The 23,924-nt window shown below is 38.3% G+C and overlaps 1 protein-coding gene across 3 annotated transcripts in view; it reads right to left on the reverse strand.

Annotated features, from left to right (window-relative positions):
- Positions 1-23,924, reverse strand: part of pcdh7b (protocadherin 7b) — a 289,327-nt gene that overhangs the window by 239,598 nt on the left and 25,805 nt on the right. Inside the window, exon 2 of one of the 3 annotated variants that reach the window (XM_052042610.1) lies at positions 16,709-17,825. The exons of the other annotated variants lie outside the window; for them this stretch is intronic. Within the exon in view, the coding sequence (XP_051898570.1) occupies positions 17,778-17,825 (48 nt within the window). The 3' untranslated portion in view covers positions 16,709-17,777. Of the gene's footprint in view, positions 1-16,708; positions 17,826-23,924 lie in introns of those variants that run through there. 3 annotated transcript variants of the gene reach the window in all.

Here is a 23,924-nt window from a genome sequence, read left to right on the forward strand (position 1 = left end):
ATCATTTGAATTTCACAGTTTTTTTTGTGAGTGGCAGACATTTAGAAATATTGAAGAGTCCTGATGTCTTCAACTGCTGGCAAAGCTGAGGAAAGAATGTTGCCATCTGTCAGAAATTTCCAGGAGAGATCTGTGGGCAGGCCTTGTTCCAGTGTGTCTACCCCCCTAGCCCTCCCCCACCCCACTTTTCTCTTCAAGCACTGATGTCATTGAGGGATTTGCCATTCAGCTCCAGAATATCCATGGCCAGCAAGACTGGCATTCCAGATCTCGGGAAAGTAAGTGCTGGGAATAAGAACGAAAGCAATGGAAGCAGGAAAAGGCCAAGTAACCCCTTGTGCTTGCTCTGCTGTTCAGTAATATCATGGTTGATCTTTTACCATAGTGCCATTTCTCTCCAGTAATGCCATATCCTTTGCAAGAAAAGATCATTATCCTGAGACTTTAATTCTGCTTCTCTATACACAGATGCTGCTAACCTGCTGAATGTTGACGTTTCCTGTTTCAGACTACCAGCACCTACAGGTTTTTGTTTGAGTTCCCTTAATCTATGTCTTGAATATATTCAGTAACTGAGCCTGTGCCTCCACAATTCTGTTAGGGAGAGAATTCCAAAGATTTACCATCCTCTGGATAAAGAAATTTCTTTGCATCTCTGTCCAGAATGGCTAAATCTTTAGTTTACAACTTTTGACTCCTTGGTCTAGAAATTCCAGCCAGTGGAAACAATATACCCTGTCAAGGCCTGTAAGAATTTTGTATGTTTCAATGAAATAACCTGCTATTCTAAACTCAAGAGTATGGGCTTAGTCTGCTTAACTCTGCCATAGGGCAAAGACCCCATCCCTGGAATCAATCTGGTGAAGCTTTGCTGCTCTACCTATATCTTTCCTTGCTTATGTAGTTCATAATATTCCAGATATGGTTTCAACGGTGCTCTATCTAATTGGAAGGACATACTTTGACTGTTGTACTCAAATCCTTTTACAATCAAGGCCAACATGCTGGTTGCCTTCCTAATTCCCTGCTGTACTTGCATGCTGATTCATTTACATGGATACCCAGGTCCCTCTTAACACCAACACCTTACAATTTAAACGATACACCATGTTCTTTTAACAAAGAGGATGACATCACCTCGCACAGAAAGCCTAGGCCGCAGACTATAAGCATGAAAATCTGGATCATGCATTTTGCAGCCGTTACAACTGCTATCAGTCTACTTTACACAGGGCATGTGACACTTGATTTCCACAAGCAGTTTTGAATCAAAAGGTGAAGGAGGAATCTTTGACAAAAATGTCAGTTCCAAAACAAAATAATATTTCATAGTTTTCATGCTGTATTTTTTTCTACGTTTACATTGCCCACAACTTGAAAATGTTCTCAATAAATGTTATGGACCATTTTTCAAACCTGTCACTGACAAATCTGCTTCAAAACAACCCATTCAGTTTAAGAAAGTACAAACACTTACTAGCATATTACAAAATACAGTCAGTACTTTAGCCCAGATGATGATAAAATGCCCCAGGCAAGGCTTACATCTGTAGTCAAGGCCCACATCATTTGTATATCTCAAACTCATAGAGGAAAAACAACAAGAGTGACGTTAATCATGTGTTGTATGCCAACTGATGTCAGTCAAATGAGCCCGGTGGCATCTGTGCGAAAATACATGCTATGCTTTTAAGTGATTGGCTTTTAGATAAACTTCCATTCAATGATACATAAAAGCTTTGCCCTACATGATAGAATTTCTTGGCCAAGGTGATGAAAGTGGTGCATAAGTGGAGTCATACAAACTTTGAGAATCACTGCTGTTGAATGTTGGTCTCCAGTCTCCGGCAACATCACAATAACAGCAAGCAGTTCTTCTGGCTAACAAAAGGACAAAGACATTTTCATAAATGGAAACATTTAAAGACAGAAAAGGGTTTCATTTGAAGATCTCAGTTGTCAATTTACAATGTCCACTTGAATTACTAAATGATGTTGATAAATGATGCTCCCTGCCAGCAACACATTGTCAGAAAGTTATTCTTATAACTTCTTAAAAAAAGCACCCTGCAGTTTGAAAACTGCAAAATGGTAAAATGTCCTCCCACTTATTTACCATTATTTGCACCTGATTCACTGATCACACACTGCAAAGCATTTACTTCACTTTCACTTTAAACCATATATTGATGGCACCCAGGTCTACCTCATCACCGTTTCTCCTGGCCACTCAATTATTTTTGAATTGTCAGGCTGCTTGCTGGCATCCAGAGATGGATGAGCAAGGATTCTGGCAAATAATGAAGCAGAACTTCTTCAAGAAAACCCAGAGATTCAGGAGATTCCACGTGCTGCGGAGATTTACATGTTTTCAATCACGGCAGTGATGGGGGATTTCACAGCAGACTTTGGCTGCAACATACACCTGTCGCTGTGTGTGGAAGCATCGACAAGGATGGGTGGGGTCCAATCCCCAATCTTGGAAGTAGGGGAAAAGGGATCCAATTCTGATAAATCCATTCACCAAGCTTGAATTGGTCCAATCCCCAAACTATACAACAGGGTGTGCGTGGTGCATGGTCTGATGTGATGGGAGACCAGGGAAAAAATAAAGCAGATTAAATTTGAGTTTACCAATTAATATTTAGATATTTATTTGGCCCAGGAGTGAGCAAACTTGTCATTCCTTATCCCTCCTTCATTAAATAGAGACACAGATGGCAGATTGAGGGAGTTATGAGATTTTTAAATCTATAAAATCTCATTTGATACTTGCCCATCTGTTTTAGAGTGTCATAATTTAGACCTTGGTTCAGCAAAATTTTCCAAAAAGTTAAATTAATGATTGATAAATAATTTATCAAGTCTACTCAAGCTACTATGTGATGCTGGTAAGTGAAGTGTCCCACTAGGAACACATGGGCAGGAATTATTTTTATAGTATTGCAGTTTGAAAACCAAGTAATACCATTTTGAGGATGAAAATAAGGCTGTTAACAGTCGCACGTCATACAAGAACTAATGCTAAAACATAGAGGAAGAGATGTATTTTTAACATAAACTGTAATGGTCCCTTAGAATTCATGGTGTGGTCCCTATTGAAATTGATGTGCAGAGATCAATGGAGTATAAATAAAAGATAGCAGAAGCAGGGAGAGTGGGGTAGTGTTCAGGCCTGGTGTGGGTGGTGGGATGCCAGTAGAGTGGGAGTTACAAGACTTAATCGGTACACCACAAAATTCCTCTGGGTCAGTTTAGGCAAGCAGTGATCTGGGAAAAAGTAATAGCAATCACTTTCAGCAATAGCTATTACATAATGTGAGGGAAGCACGTAAAAGGGGATGGGGAAGAATTATTTGAAGTAATCAGGTTTAAACACTTCATAGTAAGAGCTGCAGTTAAATAAGGTTGTTCTGGCAACCACTGAACAAATTCTTACGAGACAGAAATCCTGTACTTTGGGAGTCACTGATGGATAAATTACAGTCTGATACTGACTTGAAATCTAAATATAGCTTAAAGTGTAGGTGTGCAGAATCAGAGCCAGTCTTACTATCTTCAGAATGCATTTATGCAACATCTACAAATTAATCTCACTGACAATACAAATTAAAAATATCTGTACCAGGTATTGTCTAAGGTGGATCATATTTTTGGTGCAGATTATATTCATGGTACAAAAACATTTTGTGGATATTTTTGATTTTACTTATGTGTTAGAAGGACGTTAGAAAATCAGTGGGTTATTCAAGAAAGCAAAATACTGCGGATGCTGGTAATCTGAAATTAGAATAGAAAATGTTCTGATGGTAGGTCACTGACCTAAAACTTTGTTTCTCTCTCCAAAGGTGTGACTTGACCTGATGAGAATTTCAATTATTTTTAATTAACAGCTTTTATAGTCATTTGCTTTTAGAAGAAGTATAGATTAAAAAAATGTTTATATATTTTTCATTGCTATTTTTCTTTGACAGGGTCCCCATGGTTGGGTTGTTCAGAAGGTTAAGGCGCAAGGGATCTTAGGCATTCTGGCAACTAGATCCAAAATTAGTCTGGTTATAGGAAGCAGGGGGTAGTGGTGGATGGGTGTTTTTCTGACTCGAAGTCTGTAACAAGTGGTTTGCCACAGAAATCAGTAGTGGGACCTTTGTTGCTTGTATTATATAAATAACTTGGATGAGAATGTAGGTGGTCTGATTTGCAAATTTGCAAGCAACACAAAGATTGGTGGAGTCAGGGATAGTAGATTGATTAAGGATAAGGTGGGATACAGGTCAGCTGGAATGTTTGGGGGAGTAGTGGTAGATGGAATTTAATCCAGACAAGTGTGCAGTAATGCATTTTAGGAAGTAAAATTCTGATAGGATATAGAACATAGAACATAGAGTAAATGACTGGGAACTTGGGGTGCAAGTCCATAGCTCACTGAAAGTGTGACAGAGGTGGATATGGTAGTGAAGAAGGCATTTGGTATGCTTACTTTTAAGAGTTGGGATATCACATTGGTTAGTCCGCACTTGGAATATTGTGTTCAGTTCTGGTCACCGCACAACAGGAAAGAAGTGGTAGCAATAGAGAGAATGCAAAGAGATTTACCAGAATGTTGTCTGGAATGGAGGGCTATAGTTACAAGGAGAGATTGATAGGTTGGGTTTATTCTCACTGGATTGTAGGAGGCTGTGGATTATAAAATTAATAGAGGTTTACAAAATTATGAGGGACAGAGATAGGGTAGATGGTCAATCATTTTTTACCCAGATCAGGGGAGTCTAGAACTTCAGGACAGAGGTTTAAGGTGAGAGAGGAGAGATTTAACAGTGATCTGAGGGGTAAGTTTTTTTACATAGCATGGTCATAGAGGCAGATACAATTACAATGTTTAAAAGGCACTTGAACAGGGAGATAGAATTAGTGTAGATTGGCATCAGAGTGACCATGGATGAAATGGGCTGACAGAGCCTGTATATGGGTGGTATTATTTTATGATAAGGAACAAATGAGTGCCTCAACTGATCAAAACTGTGCCTCATTGATATATTTCAATTAATGCATCACGCCACAATATTCAACTAGTCTTACAGATGGTGGATAGGAGTATCTTCAAGAGCAGGCAAAAGTTAGTCATACAAGGACATGGGCAATATAATGGAGCAGCAGATAGCACTGCTTTCTGACAGCTCCAGAGACCCAGATTGATCCCATCATTGGGTACAGTCTGTCTGGAGTTTGGACATACTCTCTGTGATGACATGAGTTTCCACCAGGGGCTCTGGTTTCCTCCTACATACCAAAGATGTAACTGGCCACTGTAAATTGACCCTATTGTAGGTGAATGGAAAGAAAATTAGGGGGAGGGGGAGAGGGGGAGGGAATGGAATTGAGGCATACAAGAGGAATGAAATGGGATTAGCAGAAATAAGTCCTTGACAGCTGGTAAGAGTTTGGTGAGCTGAAAGACTTCTTTCCATGTTGTATTTTCTTGCAGCTACCATCGAGCAGGAGGTACAGAAGCCTGAAGTCCCACACCACCAGGTTCAAGAACAGCTACTTCCTTTCAACCATTCAGTTCCTGAACCAACTAGCAAAACCCTAATCACTACAGTTTAGCAACACTGTGACCACTTTGATCACTTTGCACTAAAATGGACTCTGCTTTGTTTTGTTCTAATTGTGTTCTTTCTTGTAAAAAATGTGTATAATTTATGCTTATGTTTTTATTGTGAATGCTGCTTATACAATGCTACGTGCCTGTGATGCTGCTGCAAGTAAGTTTTTCATTGCACCTATGCATACATGTACTTGTGCATATGACAATAAACTCAACTTTGACTCTGTGACATGATGGAAGATAATTGTAAAGGATTTTATCTGTGTTTGCAAATGGAATCATATGTTGAAATTATTCAGCTTCTGTAACAACATACACTGTATTTAACTGACACCATCAGAATACATTCCAGTATTCCTTCAACTATGAGGTTTAAATTACTTTCAGATGACTAAGCTACCATTTTCTTTCCTTTGGTTATAATCCTAAATTGTGAAGTCTCTTGACAGAAATAAAGTCAATCACTGCTCAAACTGTCATATGGAAAATCATAGGGTATCTTTTGACCTGAAGAAGGTAACAGCATATGTTTCTCCAAATGGTAAACTCTTACCTCTGGACACATGGAGTGGAAATTGTGCCCTGTGTCATGAGTGGCCCCGAACCAGTGTGGGTAGTCTTAGCATTAGGCCCATGGTATGAGGTATCAGTGCACGGATGCTTTGATCTGGGCTTAGGGCTGGCAGTAATCATATTTTTAATATGTTAGAAGGACTGGGGGGTACTGGCAAAATATAAAAATGAGTGGATAGGGAAGATACGCTAAACTCTGTAGAATTGTCTAATTTTAGTGTGATGTGTTCTTTGCTGAACTGTGTATTAGATACGAAGGTCATCAGTCATAATCTTTTGACATAATTAATGAGCACCGTGCCTGTTGGTAACTGCACAGTGTGCACAAGATACAATGGGAAAATGACTTTGACATCAGGTGAATCATGGCAGGAAGTCCCGCCATCCAATTTTCTGACGGTCTGGACTTCAACAGGATATTGATGCTAACATTACGAAACATGTGAAGGATGCTTTTTTCTTATGCACAATCTATCCAAATAAAAGATCCAATTTAGTCAAATTCCTGGGCAATAGAATTTTACAATCCAGAAATAGACCATTAAGCTGCTGCTGTTATTATTCCACCCAAGCCACCAAGGTGAAACTGGCTTTGGTCTCAGGCACCAAAAAATTGTCAGGCTGTAAAAATAATTTCAATGCTACTTTGAATTCAATCAAGTGGAGACACCACTTTCACCTACACCATGTCAAAAAGTAATTCTCCTTTTGATCTCTGGTACTGTCTGATATTCATCAACTCAGACACGTATAGGTTTCCTTCACTTTAATTGGTGAAACAGCATATTGCCTGCAAGATCAAAATAGACAATGACAATGACTAATCCAATCCAGCACAAAGCACAAATCAATCTCTGATCAACCACATCCTACCATTCTACGGCAAGGTAACATTAGTTTTCAACTTTCAATATCAATAGATGCAATCCAACGCAATGTCTTCTATAATTTTGCAACTATTATTTCAAATCATCAAAAGAAATGCCTGTAAATTACTTGCTTTTGCTGCCATGCTGATCTGGAGACATATTTTCAGACCAGAAATATGACAGCAGTCAAAAGAAATCAAAATGATGACAGAGAAATAGGTTTCAGTGATGCTCAGGCAAGTTGAACTAGCTGGGACCAGTGGTTCCGAAGGAAACCTCTCCCGGGTGAGAGCATCATAGACATAGAATGCCCACCTCTAGCCATACTCCCATCCCCATCATTTTAATGAATATTTCCAACCTGGAGTATAGGAAGGAAAAGGTAATTTCAGTTACTTGGTTTTTTTTAGCTATTTTACTTGATTTTAATGTTGTTCACTATTTCTTATGGGGTTACAACATGTTTAATAAATTTATTTAAAAGTATTGTATTTACTTCAGGGAATTTTAATATTTTAAATATTTCAGAACACCAGAAACATTTAAAAACTCTTACAAAGCCTCATAGACTTGGTCTGAAAGCAAGACTCGATATTCAGCTTTGCCTCCTATCAAAGGATATCAAGGCATTCCAGGGCAAAGGTTCAGCCACTAAAATCTCACCGTCTCATCAGCCAACTCTGAGATTGGGAAGTCCCCGATGATTGTAAACAGAAACTTGCTGCAGTGCCTGATCCCTACTTAATAAAGATAAAATTACCCAGTGATGGTGCCAATGGATCAGTACAAAACGGGACATAATGAAGTACTTATTCTTCTGATTAAAGTAAAATGCATGCCTAGAAATTCATCCCATCAATATTGCTAAATATGCTACAATGTCTTGTCAGCATGTACTACTTTGCCTCCAAAATTCATTCTATTGACTTCAAAGGAATGCATTTTACAGGCAGAGTACAATGCACCAAGCTTACCCAGTGCCACTTACAAGGGATGATTTTCTAGGATTGGTTCTTGTACTTTCATTTAAGACACCAAACCACGATATAAAAACCTATATTTAACAATTGCTAAGTGTCAACAATGTAAATCAGCTATCAGCAAACAGTTGAAATTGTGCTACAGCTTTTCACGCTGAGTTGATGTTACAAATTACCTCAAGAACTGTGGTCATCCCTGTCATAGGAATCAGTGTCTCACTCAGTTTATCTGCAGTGGCCAGTATCTAATCACATTATCATACGAACCAGGGTTGTAACAACCTGAATCAAGTATCTTTCAAATTTGACTGGATAGTGAGGAAAATTGACCATTATACTTTGTCACTCAATTTTCCTTTTATTCTGGCATGTGAATTGTAAAGACTATTATATCTGATGTCACAAAGCAGATGGACAGCAACTGGTTTACAGTAATTTATTGCAGACCTCAAAAGCAATAATCATTGCAGCTTAAATTCTATCCAGTTTTCTTTTTAAAATAAGGGGAAATCAGCATTGGAGAAAAGCCTTTGGAGAAAACAATGGGTGAAATTCTTTGAACTGTCTCCTACTTCACCATCACAACTTCAGATGATATGCAACAGCACAGAGTTGATGAAACCCAAAGGAAATCTATTTTACTGTACCATTGATTCAAGTGATCGACTGACTTTGTCAAAGTCTATGGCGAGCATTAACATACAGGTGTTCCTATCTAATAACTAAGATCCCAAATTGCTTATCAGAAACATGCATGGCCACAAAGCAAATCCAACAGAAAACACAAACTTTCTCTTTCCACTGTCATCAGGTTTTGTTAAAAAATCAGCCTCTAGCCAAGATATGCTCCAATTGTCCTTAGCAGAAAAATCAACTGGCCGTTCATTTTTATTAAATTATGAGGAACCATTGTTGTGCTGAAAGCAGTGATATCATTTTTAGGCAAATTGAATGTAATTGGCCACATTCTGTGCAAACACAGCTTGGTTTCAGAAATGCAATAAAGCATGACCATGGCTATCAACAAGAATCTATCATTCTGAACATGTAAACTATTCATTGTAATTATAAGTGCCAAATTCAGTTCTGCTAACTCTTGCAAAATCTTGTGTAATTGCACAGTAACTGTATGTACCAAGAAATGATTCTGAGTGAAGTTAATTATAGTCATAAATGCTATGCCCTTGATAAAACATCATTTGACAGTAGTGAGTTTTTCCAAACCTGACAGAATTCTACTGTCATAAACCTCTCCTGTTTCAATCCTTAAATGTCAAAAATATACACACTATTGCAGATACAACGCACTTTAATTTAGAAACCTTTGGAATATATCTCGCACTTATTTCATATTATTATTTACAATTAAATTAACAAAGTGATGTTTCAGTTTTCAACTTACATTATCATTTCATCTGGATTGCAGTGCTCTTCCCTGTGGTTTGATGGATGGATTTTGAATTTTCAGCAGCCTGTCTAGCACACTGTTAATCTCATTTTGGAATATATGCTAATGAACCATGGTAAAGGGTAATAGTAACCTACGCTTGATGCCTTTTCTTGGGTATGGCCAGCTGTTTTGATCAAAATGGTGCAGTTAAGATACTTAATGAGGGTTGATTGATACCTAGAGAGTTCCAATTACATAATTTTGCACAATTGTAGATGATTTTAAGCAGAGCACACTTGCAGACTGCTGCCATAAATCAAGTGTTACAAAATTGAAATAAACTATTTTTACTCTTATAATAATATATTTTCCCAATGTTCAAGAACGTTACACAAACATTTAATTAATCTTCTTTTTGCAAAATGCTTAGTATTCTGTAATAAATGGAGCTATTTTTATTCTTCCAACTGCTGGTTATGGGGAAGAAAATCACAAGCCAAATTTATGGCCTTTAAATTATACCACTGAATTCTACTCAACTCATCTGTCAGAACTTTCTATCACTCTGCCATATTATTAGAAGTGTTAACTTGTTTAAAACAAAATAATTAGCACCACTGCTAAAATAACAGAGAAAATAATTTCAGAGAAACATGTCAAGTATCTGTCTGCTTGTGTTCTGCCGCATAATTCCTGGGTCTGTGTTTTAATATTCCAACACTGCAAAATGGATGGTTTAAGATGCAAGTAAATTGACATTTCCATACAACTAGCAGCATTGCTCATGCATAAAAAGATCAGTCATATTTTGTTGTGTTAGTTAATATATAATACCTCAGTTTATCAGTGTTTTAGCAGGGAAAATTACATACATGGATAATGTATTATCTTCATTAAATATGCTAATTATGTGAATTTTTTGCCCTGCAAATGGATTTTTAAATGTCCTGCTTGAGCCCTGTCAGCTAACACAAACTAATATTCATTTCTTTTTGATGAACTGTTACAAAAGAAATCAATTGAGTTATTCCATTATTATTAAACAGGAAGAGAAAGAAGGAGAACCAAATTAACTGTCTCAAAACATGAAGGTTTTTATATCATTGCTGCAAATTCCAATATGTCACATTCAAACATTTCAGGAATGAAGCAAAACCTTTCAGAATTTTACTTCATAAACTGACAACTTAAATACTTGTCTGCAGTGAATATGCCATTCTCTATCGAACAAGACACTTCTTAGATGATCCCTGACACCCAATATCTGCCAGCCCTACCACCCCAGTTAATACGCATTCAGAGTCTTGGAAACTATAATTAGCAAATCACGCATACTATGATAAACTTAAAAACATACTACTTCTAACAACCTCTGAGATGACATTTGCTGTCAAGCAGCAGCAGGTAAGGTAACTGACAAGAGCTAAGGAGTATAATAAATCAAACTGGAATTGCAGTTCTCAAAAAATCACATTTAAATTCAAACAATAATCTTCAACATATAATAGTCATCCTACTACTTCTTTATTTTGTTTTGACTCTAGTTTTTTTTTAATAATTTTCATTATTTATTAATGACTTGAATGAAGGGGTAGAAGGGTGGATTAGCAAGTTTGCAGATGACACAAAGGTCGGTGGTGTTGTGGATAGTGTGGAGGACTGTCGAAGACTGCAGAAGGATATTGATAGGATGCAGAGCTGGGCTGAGAAGTGGCAGATGGAGTTCAATCCAGAGAAGTGTGAGGTGGTACACTTTGGAAGGACAATCTCCAAGGCGGAGTACAAGGTAAATGGCAGGATTCTGGGTAGTGTGGAGGAGCAGAGGGATCTGGGGGTTCATATCCACAGATCACTGAAAGTTGCCTCACAGGTGGAGAGGGTAGTTAAGAAAGCTTATGGGATGTTAGCTTTCATAAGTCGTGGGATCGAATTTAAGAGCCGCGAGGTAATGATGCAGCTCTACAAAACTCTGGTTAGACCACACTTGGAGTACTGTGTCCAGTTCTGGTCATCTCATTATAGGAAGGATGTGGAGGCGTTGGAAAGGGTGCAGAGGAGATTTACTAGGATGCTGCCTGGTTTGGAGAGTATGGATTATGAGCAGAGACTAAGGGAGCTTGGGCTTTACTCTTTGGAGAGAAGGAGGATGAGGGGAGACATGATAGAAGTATACAAAATATTAAGAGGAATAGAGTGGACAGCCAGCGCCTCTTTCCCAGGGCACCAATGCTCAATACAAGAGGGCATGGCTTTAAAATAATGGGTGGGAAGTTCAAGGGAGATATCAGAGGGAGGTTTTTTACCCAGAGAGTGGTTGGTGCATGGCATGCGCTGCCTGAAGTGGTGGTGGAGGCAGGTACGTTGGTCAAGTTCAAGATATTGTTAGATAAGCATATGGAGGAATTTAAAATAGGGGGATATGTGGGAGGAAGGAGTTAGATAGTCTTAGGTGTGGTTTAAAGGTCAGCACAACATGGTGGGTCAAAGGGCCTGTATTGTGCTGTATTGTTCTATGGTTCTATGGTTCTATTACCTGTTTTACTGCATAAGTAATCAATAAGTATGAAAGTGAATAATCTGCAGAAATGTTTGAGGAGTTTTATCTTAAAATAAGTCAGAATATATGGAAATACTCAGCAGATCTGGCAGCATCTGTGGAATGAGAAACAAAGCTAATGTTTCAACTTAATGGCTGTTCATCTGCACCACACTGGAATATTGGAAAATGCCACATGTTGGTGCATGCCACAAAATCACATAGGCCCACCCTCCAATCTTTCACTTCTTTGAATTAATGGGTGAAAACTTTGGAAACTGTGAATATGTAATTTTGGAATATGGATATGCCACATGGTAGGGTGATCCTTCAGCATATTTATTCAGTTGGAAACATATCAAAAGACACTTCTAGTCAAAATCAAAAATAGAAATTACTTATATTGGTTACTATTTCTATCAAAATTACAACCAAAGTATTTTGTGGTATGATAATTTGTTCATCCATAGTGATAGAGGAATTCTTCCTTCTTACTGCTTATGAAGAAATAAAGCTTCATAGGAAAAGTGATCCATTCATGGCTAACTAAAAACTTCAGGGTGATATAAGAAAGAAAGTAAAGACTTACAATGTTATGATAATAGTTGACCTAAGGATTAGGAATCTGTTAACAACTAGCAAACCTTGACTAAAACATTTGATGAAGAGGGAGAAAGTGGAATATGAGAGTAAACCAGCAAGAAGGCGAAAAATAGATTGTGAAATATCACAGGTGTATAAGTAGCAAATATAAACTTTAGATTACTATAAGTTAAATAAAAGTATAAAGGTAAAGTAAAATAAAGAAAATTAAGCAATACATTTATTTGAACTTAATTTCTCAATCAAGTTCAACGATAAATGGGATGCACAACATGTGCCAGCCCTCTCTGGTGTGAAGGTCAGGGGCTAAGTGCACTTTGCATCTGGCCCCTCAGTACAATATGCTTATATTTTAATGTTGGACTCAGTGGTGAGTCTGGCAGTAGAAAAAGTAACAGATGTACCAGCATTTGGCCTCCAGGTCATCTCTGATTTCTCTGCTGCAATGCAGAAACATAAATATCAGGGAAGTTGCCAAAGGTTCTCTCTGGAGGCATCAACCAAAAGTAAGTTACAGGTCAATAAGGTCTGAATTTCTCTTTTTTCAGTGTCAGTTACTATAAGCTAAATGATGACACTTTCAAACTTATGGCAAATAAAAATCCAGGGATTAATCTTATCCTCAGGATGTCTCAAAGTACTTTAAACCAATGGTTACCCTGGAAGTGGAATAATTATTGTTTTACAAGTAAATCTGTTCATACACAGCAAGATCATATAAACAATGGTCAAATATTTATTTTTTGGTGGTTTGGGTGAATAAATTCTCTGTACTTGATCAAACAGTGTAATTAAATTTGTTATGTTCACACTGGAAAGCAATTTGAAATGATTCTTGAATGATAGCACAATTTGAAATCATTCTAAATTGTACCAAATTAAAGTATGGACACACAGATTTCTGAATCTGCGATGAAAATACCACTTCAATTTGTATCTGTCTGTATTCCATAAACTGAGAGTGATCTTACAATTGCCTTAAGACCCATTCACACTAAATTCATTACTTATTTCTTGCTGCTGATCCAGGACTGTTGCAGTGGCTATATAACAGACAAAAAAAATGTACCTTTCTTTATGTGGGACCAGGAGAAGAATGAAATGTAATGCAGGTGTCACAAAAACCTTCTCACCCACTATTATATACTCAGTTACCTAACACTAGTCCCGCCTTCTGCATCCCACCAACACTGTACCACCACACTAGAATTGAGTCTTGTCAAATTCGCAAAATCATTTTGGTAAGACTGCATGATAAAAAAGGGTCATATGTCACACCTTGCCCAATATGGACCAAAGCTAAATATATACTGCTGAACTTAAACAATTCTCCACAATTCCAATAGACAGCAGCATACTTTTCCTCCATATCCATACATGTTCAGAATATACTGGTGAGTATTCAAAGCAATGAGGTAATTATTAATAATGAAGTAAAGGAAGTTAAGTCTAACCTAACCCACACAGTGAGATCCGGTCTGATTCAAGTAAGACAATCATTTTACTCCTTTTGTTATTTTAAACTATTGAAGGATTGACAGGTAAAATCACATTGGGATTTAAAATTTATATCTGGTTTATAACACACATTTCTTCTGGGTGGGGATGGATTCAAATTGGGGATAAAGACATTTTAGTGATAAAAGGGAATGAAAATGCATTGTAAAAATAAATTAATATTCAAATGTGAAGCCTGAGGCATGTGGATGATTGTACATCAAACATTAAGTTCATTTCCAAAGCACATAACTCATGCTGAATGCAAAGGGGTAAAGTTTCCGACACATAACCTGTCTGTTTTTTTGCCTTGTGAAATGACTTCACTGCCACTGAAACCAGAAATGAGAAGCTAGTCTTGCTCCATCAAATTATCCTGTTTCCTTGACATTTCCCATTCTGTGTTTAAAAATCACACTGTAATAAATGTCTCTTGTCTTACGGGAGCTCTTTCTGTCACAGCTCACCAGTGCCTTGGCAGCATTTGAGCTTGTAAAACAATACCGCAATCAAAAGTTCAAAATTAATAGCCATGAAATCCCAGGTACTCATAAGCTTCCAGTTATTATATGCTTCTTTATGAACATAACAACCTATTATTTCTTATAGGTGACAGTATACAACATCATGATTCTGAAAGTTTCGAGCTAAAATGCTGAGGAGATTTGGAGTGCAAGTAAGTCTTTCAACATGAAATATGGGAAAATCTACATAAGCAGAATATTCATTAATGCTTTTTTAACTGAAATTCTGTTATATAGTTTGAAGTCTGGTCAATTTGTAAAATTAGCATGCAGAGAATTAGTTTGTAAGATTGCAGACTCAAGCAATGCATTAAACAGAAGTAAAAGTTTCATTATGAGAAAGCTTCATTTATTCAAAGCTTTTCAAGCTCTAACAGAAGTTATTCCACATAAAATTATGGATGAATACACAATTTGGCTACAGCGAGAAGGAAGGTAATTGAGCCTCTAAATGGCAGCAAGTTAGTCACTGTCTGTCCACAGGATGTTCAGAGTGCAATATTCCAAATGTTGTTCTTTAGGTTGATGTATTGTCATTTGAAAAATATATATGCCTTAACGTATTTTGGACAGTACTAATATAGTTTCACAAATTTCTTTAGTTAGAGTCATAGAGTCAAACAGCACAGAAATAAGGCCCTTTGGCCAAACTGGTTCATGCCGACCAAGATTCCCATCTAAGTGAGTCCCATTTGCCCATGTTTGGCCCACATCCCCTAAACCTTTCCTGTCCATTTATCTGTCCAAGTGTCTTTTAAATAATGGACCTGCCTCAACCACTTCCTCTAGCAGCTCATTCCATATACGGACCACCCTCTGGGTAAAAAGTTGCCCTTCAGCTTCCTCTTAAAATTTTCCCTTCTCACCCTAAACCTATGACCTCTAGTTCTTGATTCCCCAATGCTGGGAAAAAAGACTGTGTGCATTCACTCCACCTATGCCCTCATGATGTTATACACCTCTATAATATCACCCCTCATTCTCCAATGCTCCAATGAATAAAGTCTCAGGCTGCTCAACCACTTTCCATTACCCTGACCCTTGAGTTCCGGCAACATCCTAGTAAATCTCCTCTGCACTCTTTCCAGATTAATGGCATCTTTCTTATAGCATGGTGACCATAACTGAACACAATATTCCAAATGTGGCCTCATCAACTTCTTGTACAACTGCAACATACTGTGTCATCTTCTGTACTCTATGCCTTGACTAATGAAGGCCAGTATGCAAAAAGCCTTCTTCACTATTCTGTTTACCTGTGACACCACTTTCAGGAACCGTGTACTCCTAGGTCCCTCTGTTCTACAAAACTCCCTAGGGGCCTACAGTTCACTGTGAAAGTCCTTCCTTCATTTGTCTTCCCAAAATGCAATACCTCACACATCCGAATTAAACTCCATATGCCATTCCTTGGCCCAATTACACAGCTGATCAGTTATGGGAGGACACAGATCCAATTAAGCTTAGCTGCACATTTCCAACCAGTTACTCAACATAATCAGTGTTACATGCCACACTCTCAAATGGAGTTTAATTTACCTCAATAGGTTAAAATTATTAGGTTTCAATACTTTACTCTTGAGTTTGTTTTGTCTTCTTTTCCAAAAGGCAGCAATCTCCACTGGCATATGCTGAATTCTCCAATATCATGCCACAGCAGCTTTTCCTCAAATTTAAGCTTTTGCATTGGGTCATCACAATCTACTCTGATCTACATGTTAATGTTTCCAGTGGTTGTCAGTGGACATTAGTAAGGAAAATCTAGTTTGCTTTTATACTTTGATTTTGAAGGCCACGGAAGTCATTTTTTAAAATCTAAATTACTAACCCAACTCAGATAAGGTAACTCCTAATGGCATATTAATGAAGGATCTTGATCAGTAACATAATATTTCACTCATGAACCATTCAAAGAGACACTCAGTTTTTAATACCTCACTGAATATGTTAATTTTAATAACTCTATTTAGCATTCTGCATGTGGAGGTGTGATGCGCTAATACTAAGTTTTAAAAAGGTCATGTGCATTTCTTGCTGCAACATTTTTTAATATACTAAAAGCACATAATTGAAGTGACACGTGCAACATTTATGTAGAGGAAAACATTTATTAGTTATAACCGGAAGATGTCAAAACATTCCTACATGAATACATGAATATATTAATGACTGGAGAATACATGGTATAGAAGTCCCATGTGTGACTGAACATTCCTGAAATCTTCAGTTACACATTCAGAGGGATGAACAAGCAACATGCAGGGGCTCTGCCATACATAGAAAAATTGGATTGGAAACTTGCTCTATTTGGAAAAGGATGACACTGGAGATATATATAGAAAATAAATACCAATGTCAAAAATTAGAAAACCATTATATGTAAAGTAAATAATTATTTGGCCAGTAAAACCAATACAACGTTATGAGTCCATTTTTCTTTATTGCAACCTGATGTGCTAACAGTAAATAAATAGAAAATACTATAACAAAATGTGGAAGTTCCTGTGCAATGTCTGCAGTGCTGTACTAACTCTACCATTGGAGCAATAAGTTTCATTTTAAAAACTATGACTGGAAAACATAATTTATATTTGTACAATGATTTAACATAATCTGTGCATTAAATGTATGCAACTTTTTATGCTTACAGACGTGCAACATTCTACCTGCCAAGCTACTAGAGTATCTATCATTCAAACTATCTCACTGGGATGATTCTCTGGATTGTGCCCAACTCATCTAGAGAGAATTGGATGACTGCCCCAGAACCTTGAAGGAAAGGTCTCAAAATTCTGTACAACCATAAAAGGTAATATCTTGGGGTAGTTCAGAGGAGGGTTACTATTTTGGCATCAATTTGTGGAGTGAACTGACTGGCTTACCTATGAAAAGACCCATTGCATAAAAATATGCTGGTGACTTAAGTCATTGTACACTAGGATTTTAACTGCTGCACATACACATGACAGATATTATCCTCCTCCAGCAAGCCCTGGAATAATAACTGATGTTATGCCCAGCTTCTATTCTGTGCTCCAGTAAAGGTCCTGTGAAGGATCAAGATGCAGTCCTGAAGGCCCTATGGAGCAAATAAGAAAGATCTCTCCAACGATTTTCAGCACAGTGAATCTGGGTGGTATAATATCGATGACTGATATTGGTTTCCCTTTGCCTGTGGTCTCAATATCCTTCTGTGCTTATAGCCTCATGGACAAATGCAGCACATCTGGATGAAGGTGACTCATCTGTGGAGACATTAAAGAGTTTAATTCATTAATAATTTGAATTCAACTTCCAGTGGAAAAGTAGGACTGCTGCAGATGCTAGAGAAGCATAGAATAATTTAAATAATTCAATTGAAACTTATTAATATGGACAGAGAATGTTATTCATGTGAATTAATTACATTACAAACTCAGTTTAGCAAACTGATTAAAGTAGACATTATGAACAATGCTTTCAAACTAATTGTACTGCTCACGGAGATTTTTTTTAAAGGAAAGAAACACTATATCAAACTTACCAGACTGTTCAGACTCTGATGACATACTAAATCCCTCATGGAGTAAATTGTTGCTTTTGACGATCATGTATTCAGGTCAACTAAGTTTTATTTTGATTCAGTGCTTTGATGGCTTCTTTGTTGTCCTGTGAACATTTTGTTTTAATTGTGTTCCACCTTCTTTTTTGTCATTCATTTGAGATCATTATATGACATACAAGCTTGAACCATTAGTGGAACATTCAACATTTTATTGATTTCAGATGACATAATGGTCCATTTCTGTTTTATTCAGGCTTTTGTTCAGCAATGTTGAATTAATTTCAAAGTAACTTTGGACTTCATAAATTATTTTACCAAAATAAGTATCTTTGTCTCTGTATAATTTTAGTCTTAAAGGTTATTTTGTTTTCAACTGAATGGATTGCAGTACACAACCTAGTCACGGGAAGTTGCTATGACACATTGTAAAGCAGATTCCTTTTCTATCCATTCACAGAAGTGAGTAGAAAATGAAGGACAATGCTCAAGAAACCTCCAGATATGCTGCCCAGCAAGAAAGTCTGCATTCAGAGCAACAACCCTGTAATAATTACAAAATGATGTCTTCTACCAATTATCAAAAGCCTGATAACTACAAGGTGGAAGTAGGAATTATTCCAATTCTAATTAAATGCCTTTTCCTACCTCCATATATGAACATTTGTAGAAGTAGCTTCTATTATACTCCAACAGAATGGCAGATTAAGTTTACAATAAAATTATCAAAACTTCTGAGGAAGAATTCCATATTCTTAAAGAAAGACTACTTTTATGGTTCAAGAACTGTGAAATATTTCAACATGCATTAGAATTTTCTGCGTTTTCGCTTTGGAATTGTAGCCATTTAATAGATAACATACAAGACAGAAGCAACAACTTCTGGTTGTGTCCTTCAACTTTACATGAATTGCCACAAACTGTGGTCTAGAATAACAATGGAAATTACTGGAGCATTTTGGTATCCTTTGGGTTAGGTGAGTAAACTTTGAAGAAGGAAAGTTGTGATTATCAGGATGTACATTTGTAAAATGATGAGATGAAACAGGAGAGATTCACATATGAAGAATTGTCACCTGGTAAAGATCTTTACTGATCATCAAATTAAATACTAGAATGATATCCCACCTTCAGAACATCATGACAAGCATGAGGAGAAAGTACTAAAGCAAAATAAACAAGAAAAAGCACAAGGCAAAGAATAGAAGATACACAAGATAATGATATACAGAAACAATTAAGTGATCAAACTAGTCTTTCAATTTTTAAAACAAGGATTTATGAAACACAAATGGTGAAACACAATTATTTTCTTGCACCGCACCTCTTTAATTTTGCTCCATTCAACAGATAGTTCCTTCTTTCAGTTCTGCTATCAGAAGCTGGTTTGAAATAATTGATTGCTGAACACCCCCAAACAGTAATCTGCCAAATTTCAGCTTCCTCTACTAAAAGGCACATAGCTTGCAACTGTTACTTCCCATTGGAAAGGGCATGGAAGGTTTTGGACTGAACAGTATAATAACAGTATTCCAGTTGTCTATAATAAGAGCCTTGTATTTTTATTTCAGATGATCCAGCAACCAGCATAACCTACAACTTGTCCACTGTCAGCATTTTTTTAATAATATGGACTATGTACAGAATGCACCACAGCAGGAAACTTTCAAGTTTCTTCATCAGCATTTCAACAAACTGGAAGATCTACCACATATTAGAACAAATGCAGAACACAGAGGACAACATCGTGGTCTGTAGATTTTCCTCTGATACACACCTCCCAACACGGTCATAATTTCCTGGAACTCCCAACATCAGTAATGTGGGAATGCCTCCAAAATACATGGACTGCAGCAATTCACAAAAAGGGATCAGCACAATTTTGAGAGTGATACTATCAATGCTGGCCTTACCAGCGAAGGCCATGAAGCATTAATGGCTATTTAAAACAATTATATCTCTCTGTTTATATATAACTTTATTGGGCTTCTGCATACTACACATACAAGGTGGAAATGTTTTTAGCGTTTTACAAAATAACAAGAAATCATTTCCTGGTCTAGATTTTTAAATTTCAAGCTTCAAAAGTTAAAACATAGTCAAGTTACTTCAGTCCAATATATGGCTAATTAAAATACATAATCATATAATCCAATAGCACAAAAGCACAGTCAGCCCATTTTGCCCATGCTGGTCCTTACATGCTCTATTCTATTGTATTACATGTCTTTTACAATGAAAAGGCCATTAAAAATTTTCTTGAAGTAATTGGTAGTAGGATGGGGAAAAATGGCTAGTGAAATTTATTAATACATTTTGGTCAAAAGAATGAGGAAAGCCAAAGAACTAAATGGTACCATTGTAAAAGAGGTGCAAGAACACAGACCTGGGGCTACTGTACATAAAACTTCGGAGCTAACAGAATGAACAATTTAGCAAAACAGCATATTGGATCTTTGGCTTTATTTTATTGTAACAGAGTGCAAAAGCCAAGTACATTATGTAGTCATCAAATATTGTGTTTAAATTTCACCACCACACCTCAGAAAGAACATCAACAAATTTGAGAATGTGTAGTAAGAGTAGTACCCGATGATGATAAATTTCCATTATGTAAAGAACTTCAAGGAACTTGGACTGTTTTAGAACAGACAGAGAGAGAACATTACAGCACAGTACAAGCCCTTCGGCCCACAGTGTTGTGCCGACACTTTATCCTGCTCTAAGATCTATCTAACCCTTCCCTCCCACATAGCCACATGAATGATAGTAAAATGGAGGCCTAAGTCTCTTAAATGTCCCTAATGTATCTGCCTCCACCACCTCTGCCGGCAGTGCGTTCCACACACCCACCACTGTCTGTGTAAAAAACCTACATCTGACATGCCCCCGATACATTCCTCCAATCACGTTAAAATTAGGCTCCTTCATGTTAGCCATTTTCACCCTGGGAAAAAGTCTCTGACTGTCCACTCGATCTATGCCTCTCATCATCTTGTACACCACTATTAAGTCACCTCTCATCGTCCTTTGCTCCAAAGAGAAAAGCCCTAGCTTGTTCATCCTATCCTCATAAGACATGCTCTCCAATCCATGCAGCATCCTGGTAAATCTCTTCTACACCCTCTCTAAAGCTTCCACATCCTTCCAATAATGTGGCGACTAGAGCGGAACACAATACTCCAAGTGTGTTCTAACCAGAGTTCTATAGAGCTGCAACATTACCTCTCAGCTCTTGAACTCAATACCCCGACTAATGAAGACCAATACACCATACACCTTCTTAACAACCCTATCGACCTGCGTGGCAACCTTGGGAGATCTGTGGATGTGCACCCCAAGATCCCTCTGTTCGTCCACACTGCTAAGAGTCTTGCCATTAACCTTGTGTTCTGCCTTCAAATTTGATCTTCCAAAGTGTATCACTTCACACTTTGCTGGGTTGAACTCCATTTGCCACCTCTCAGCCCAACTCTGCATCCTATCAATGTCCTGTTGTAACCAACAGCAACCTTCTACACTCTCCACAACACCACCAACCTTCATGTCATCAGTAACTCACTAACCCACACTTCCACATCCTCACCCGAGTCATTTATAAAATCACAAAGAGCAGGGGTCCCTGAACAGATCCCTGCAGAGCACCACTGGTCACCGACCTCCAGGCTGAATACGCTCCATCTACCACCACCCTCTGTCTTCTATGCGCAAGCCAATTCTGAATCCATACAGCCAAGTTTCCCTGGACCCCTTGCCTCCTGACTTTCTGAATGAGCCTTCCATGAGGAATCATTAAATGCCTTACTAAAACCCATGAACACCACATCCACTGCTTCACCTTCATCAATGAGCTTTGTCACGTCCTCAAAGAATTCAATCAGGCTCGTGAGGCACGACCTGCTCCTCATAAAGCCATGCTGACTGTCCCTAATCAGCCTGAGCTTCTCTAAGTGCCTATAAATCCTGTCTCTAAGAATCTTCTCCAGTAATTTGCCTACCACTGAAGTAAGACTCATTGGCCTTTAATTCCCAGGGTTATCCCTACTCCCTTTCTTGAACAAAGGAACAACATTTGCCACCCTCCAATCATCTGGCACTACTCCTGTGGCCAGTGAGGATGCAAAGATCATCGCCAAAGGTGCAGCAATCTCTTCCCTCGCTTCCCGTAATAACCTTGGATACATCTTGTCTGGCCTGGGTGACTAATCTATCCTAATGTTTTTTCAAAAGTTCCAGCACATCCTCTTTCCTCACGTTGACATGGCCTGGCGTATCGGCCTGTTGTATGCCATCCTCACAAACATCAAGGTCTCTCTCACTGGTGAACACTGACACAAAATATTCATTAAGGATCTCCCCTACCTCTTCCGACTCCAGGCACATGTTGGTCCTACCCTCACTCTGGTCATCCTCTTACTCTTCAAATATGTGTAGAACGCCTTGGGGTTTTCCTTGATCCTACTCTCCAAGGCCTTCTTATGCCCCTTCTAGCTCTCCTAAGCCCATTCTTAAGCTCCCTCCTGGCTACCTTGTATTTTTCCAGAGCCCTGTCTGATCCATGCTTTCTAAACCTTAGGTAAACTTCTTTCTTCCTCTTGACAAGATATTCTACATGTCTTGTCAACCATGGTTCCTTCACTGTACCACCCTTACCCTGCCTCAATAGGACAAACCTATCCAGAAGTCTATGCAAGTACTCCCTAAACAACCTCCACATTTCCGTTGTGCATTTCCCCAAGAACATCTGTTCCCAATTTACGCTTCCAAGTTCCTGCCTAATAGCATCATAAATCCCCCTCCCCCAATTAAATACTTTCCCCATATTGTCTGCTCCTATCCCTCTCCAAGGCAATGCTAAAGGCCAAGGAGTTATGGTCACCATCTCCAAAATCTTCTCCCACCGAGAGATCTGAAACCTGATCAGGCTCATTGCCTAGCACCAAATCCAGTATGGCCTCTCATCTAGTCGGCCTGTCCACATACTGTGTCAGGAACTATTCCTGGATACACCTAACAAACTCTGCCCCATCTATCCCCTTTACACTAAGGAGGTGCCAATCAATATTAGGGAAGTTGAAATCACCCATGAAAACAAACTTGTTATTTTTGCACCTCTCCAAAATCTGCCTCCTAATCTGTTCCTCAGTGTCTCTGTTGCTGCTGGGGGGGGGGGGGGGAGGTCTGTAGAATACTACCAATAGAGTGATCGCTCCCTTCCTGTTTCTGACTTCCACTCACACTGACTCAGTTGACGTCCTTCCTTTCTACAGCTGTGACACTGTCCCTGATCAGCAAAACCACTCCCCCACCACTTTTACCTCCGTTCCTGTCCCTTTTGAAACATCTAAACCCCAGAATATTCATCAGCTATTCCTGCCCTTGTGACAGCCAAGTCTCTGTAATGACCACAACATCGTAGTTCCATGTACTTATTCATGCTCTAAGTTCATTACCCTTGTTCCTGATACTTCTCACATTAAAATAGACACACTTCAACCCATCCAGCTGACAGCAATTTTGCCCTTTCAGCTGCCTATCCTCCCTCACAGTCTTTCTACACACTGCATCTACTTGTACACTAAATGAACCAATCTCTGACCTATCACTCAGGTTCCCATCCCCCTGCCGAACCAGTTTAAACCCTCCCCAAAAGCTCTAGCAGACCTGCCCACAAGAATATTGGACTCTTCCAGTTCAGATGTAACCCGTTCCTTTTGCACAGGTTGTACCTTCCCCAGAAGAGATCCCAATGATCCACAAATCTGAAACCCTGCCCTCTGCACCAACTCCTCAGCCATGCATT

This window comes from Pristis pectinata, chromosome 2, assembly GCF_009764475.1.
Source record: "Pristis pectinata isolate sPriPec2 chromosome 2, sPriPec2.1.pri, whole genome shotgun sequence".
NCBI lineage: Eukaryota > Metazoa > Chordata > Chondrichthyes > Rhinopristiformes > Pristidae > Pristis > Pristis pectinata.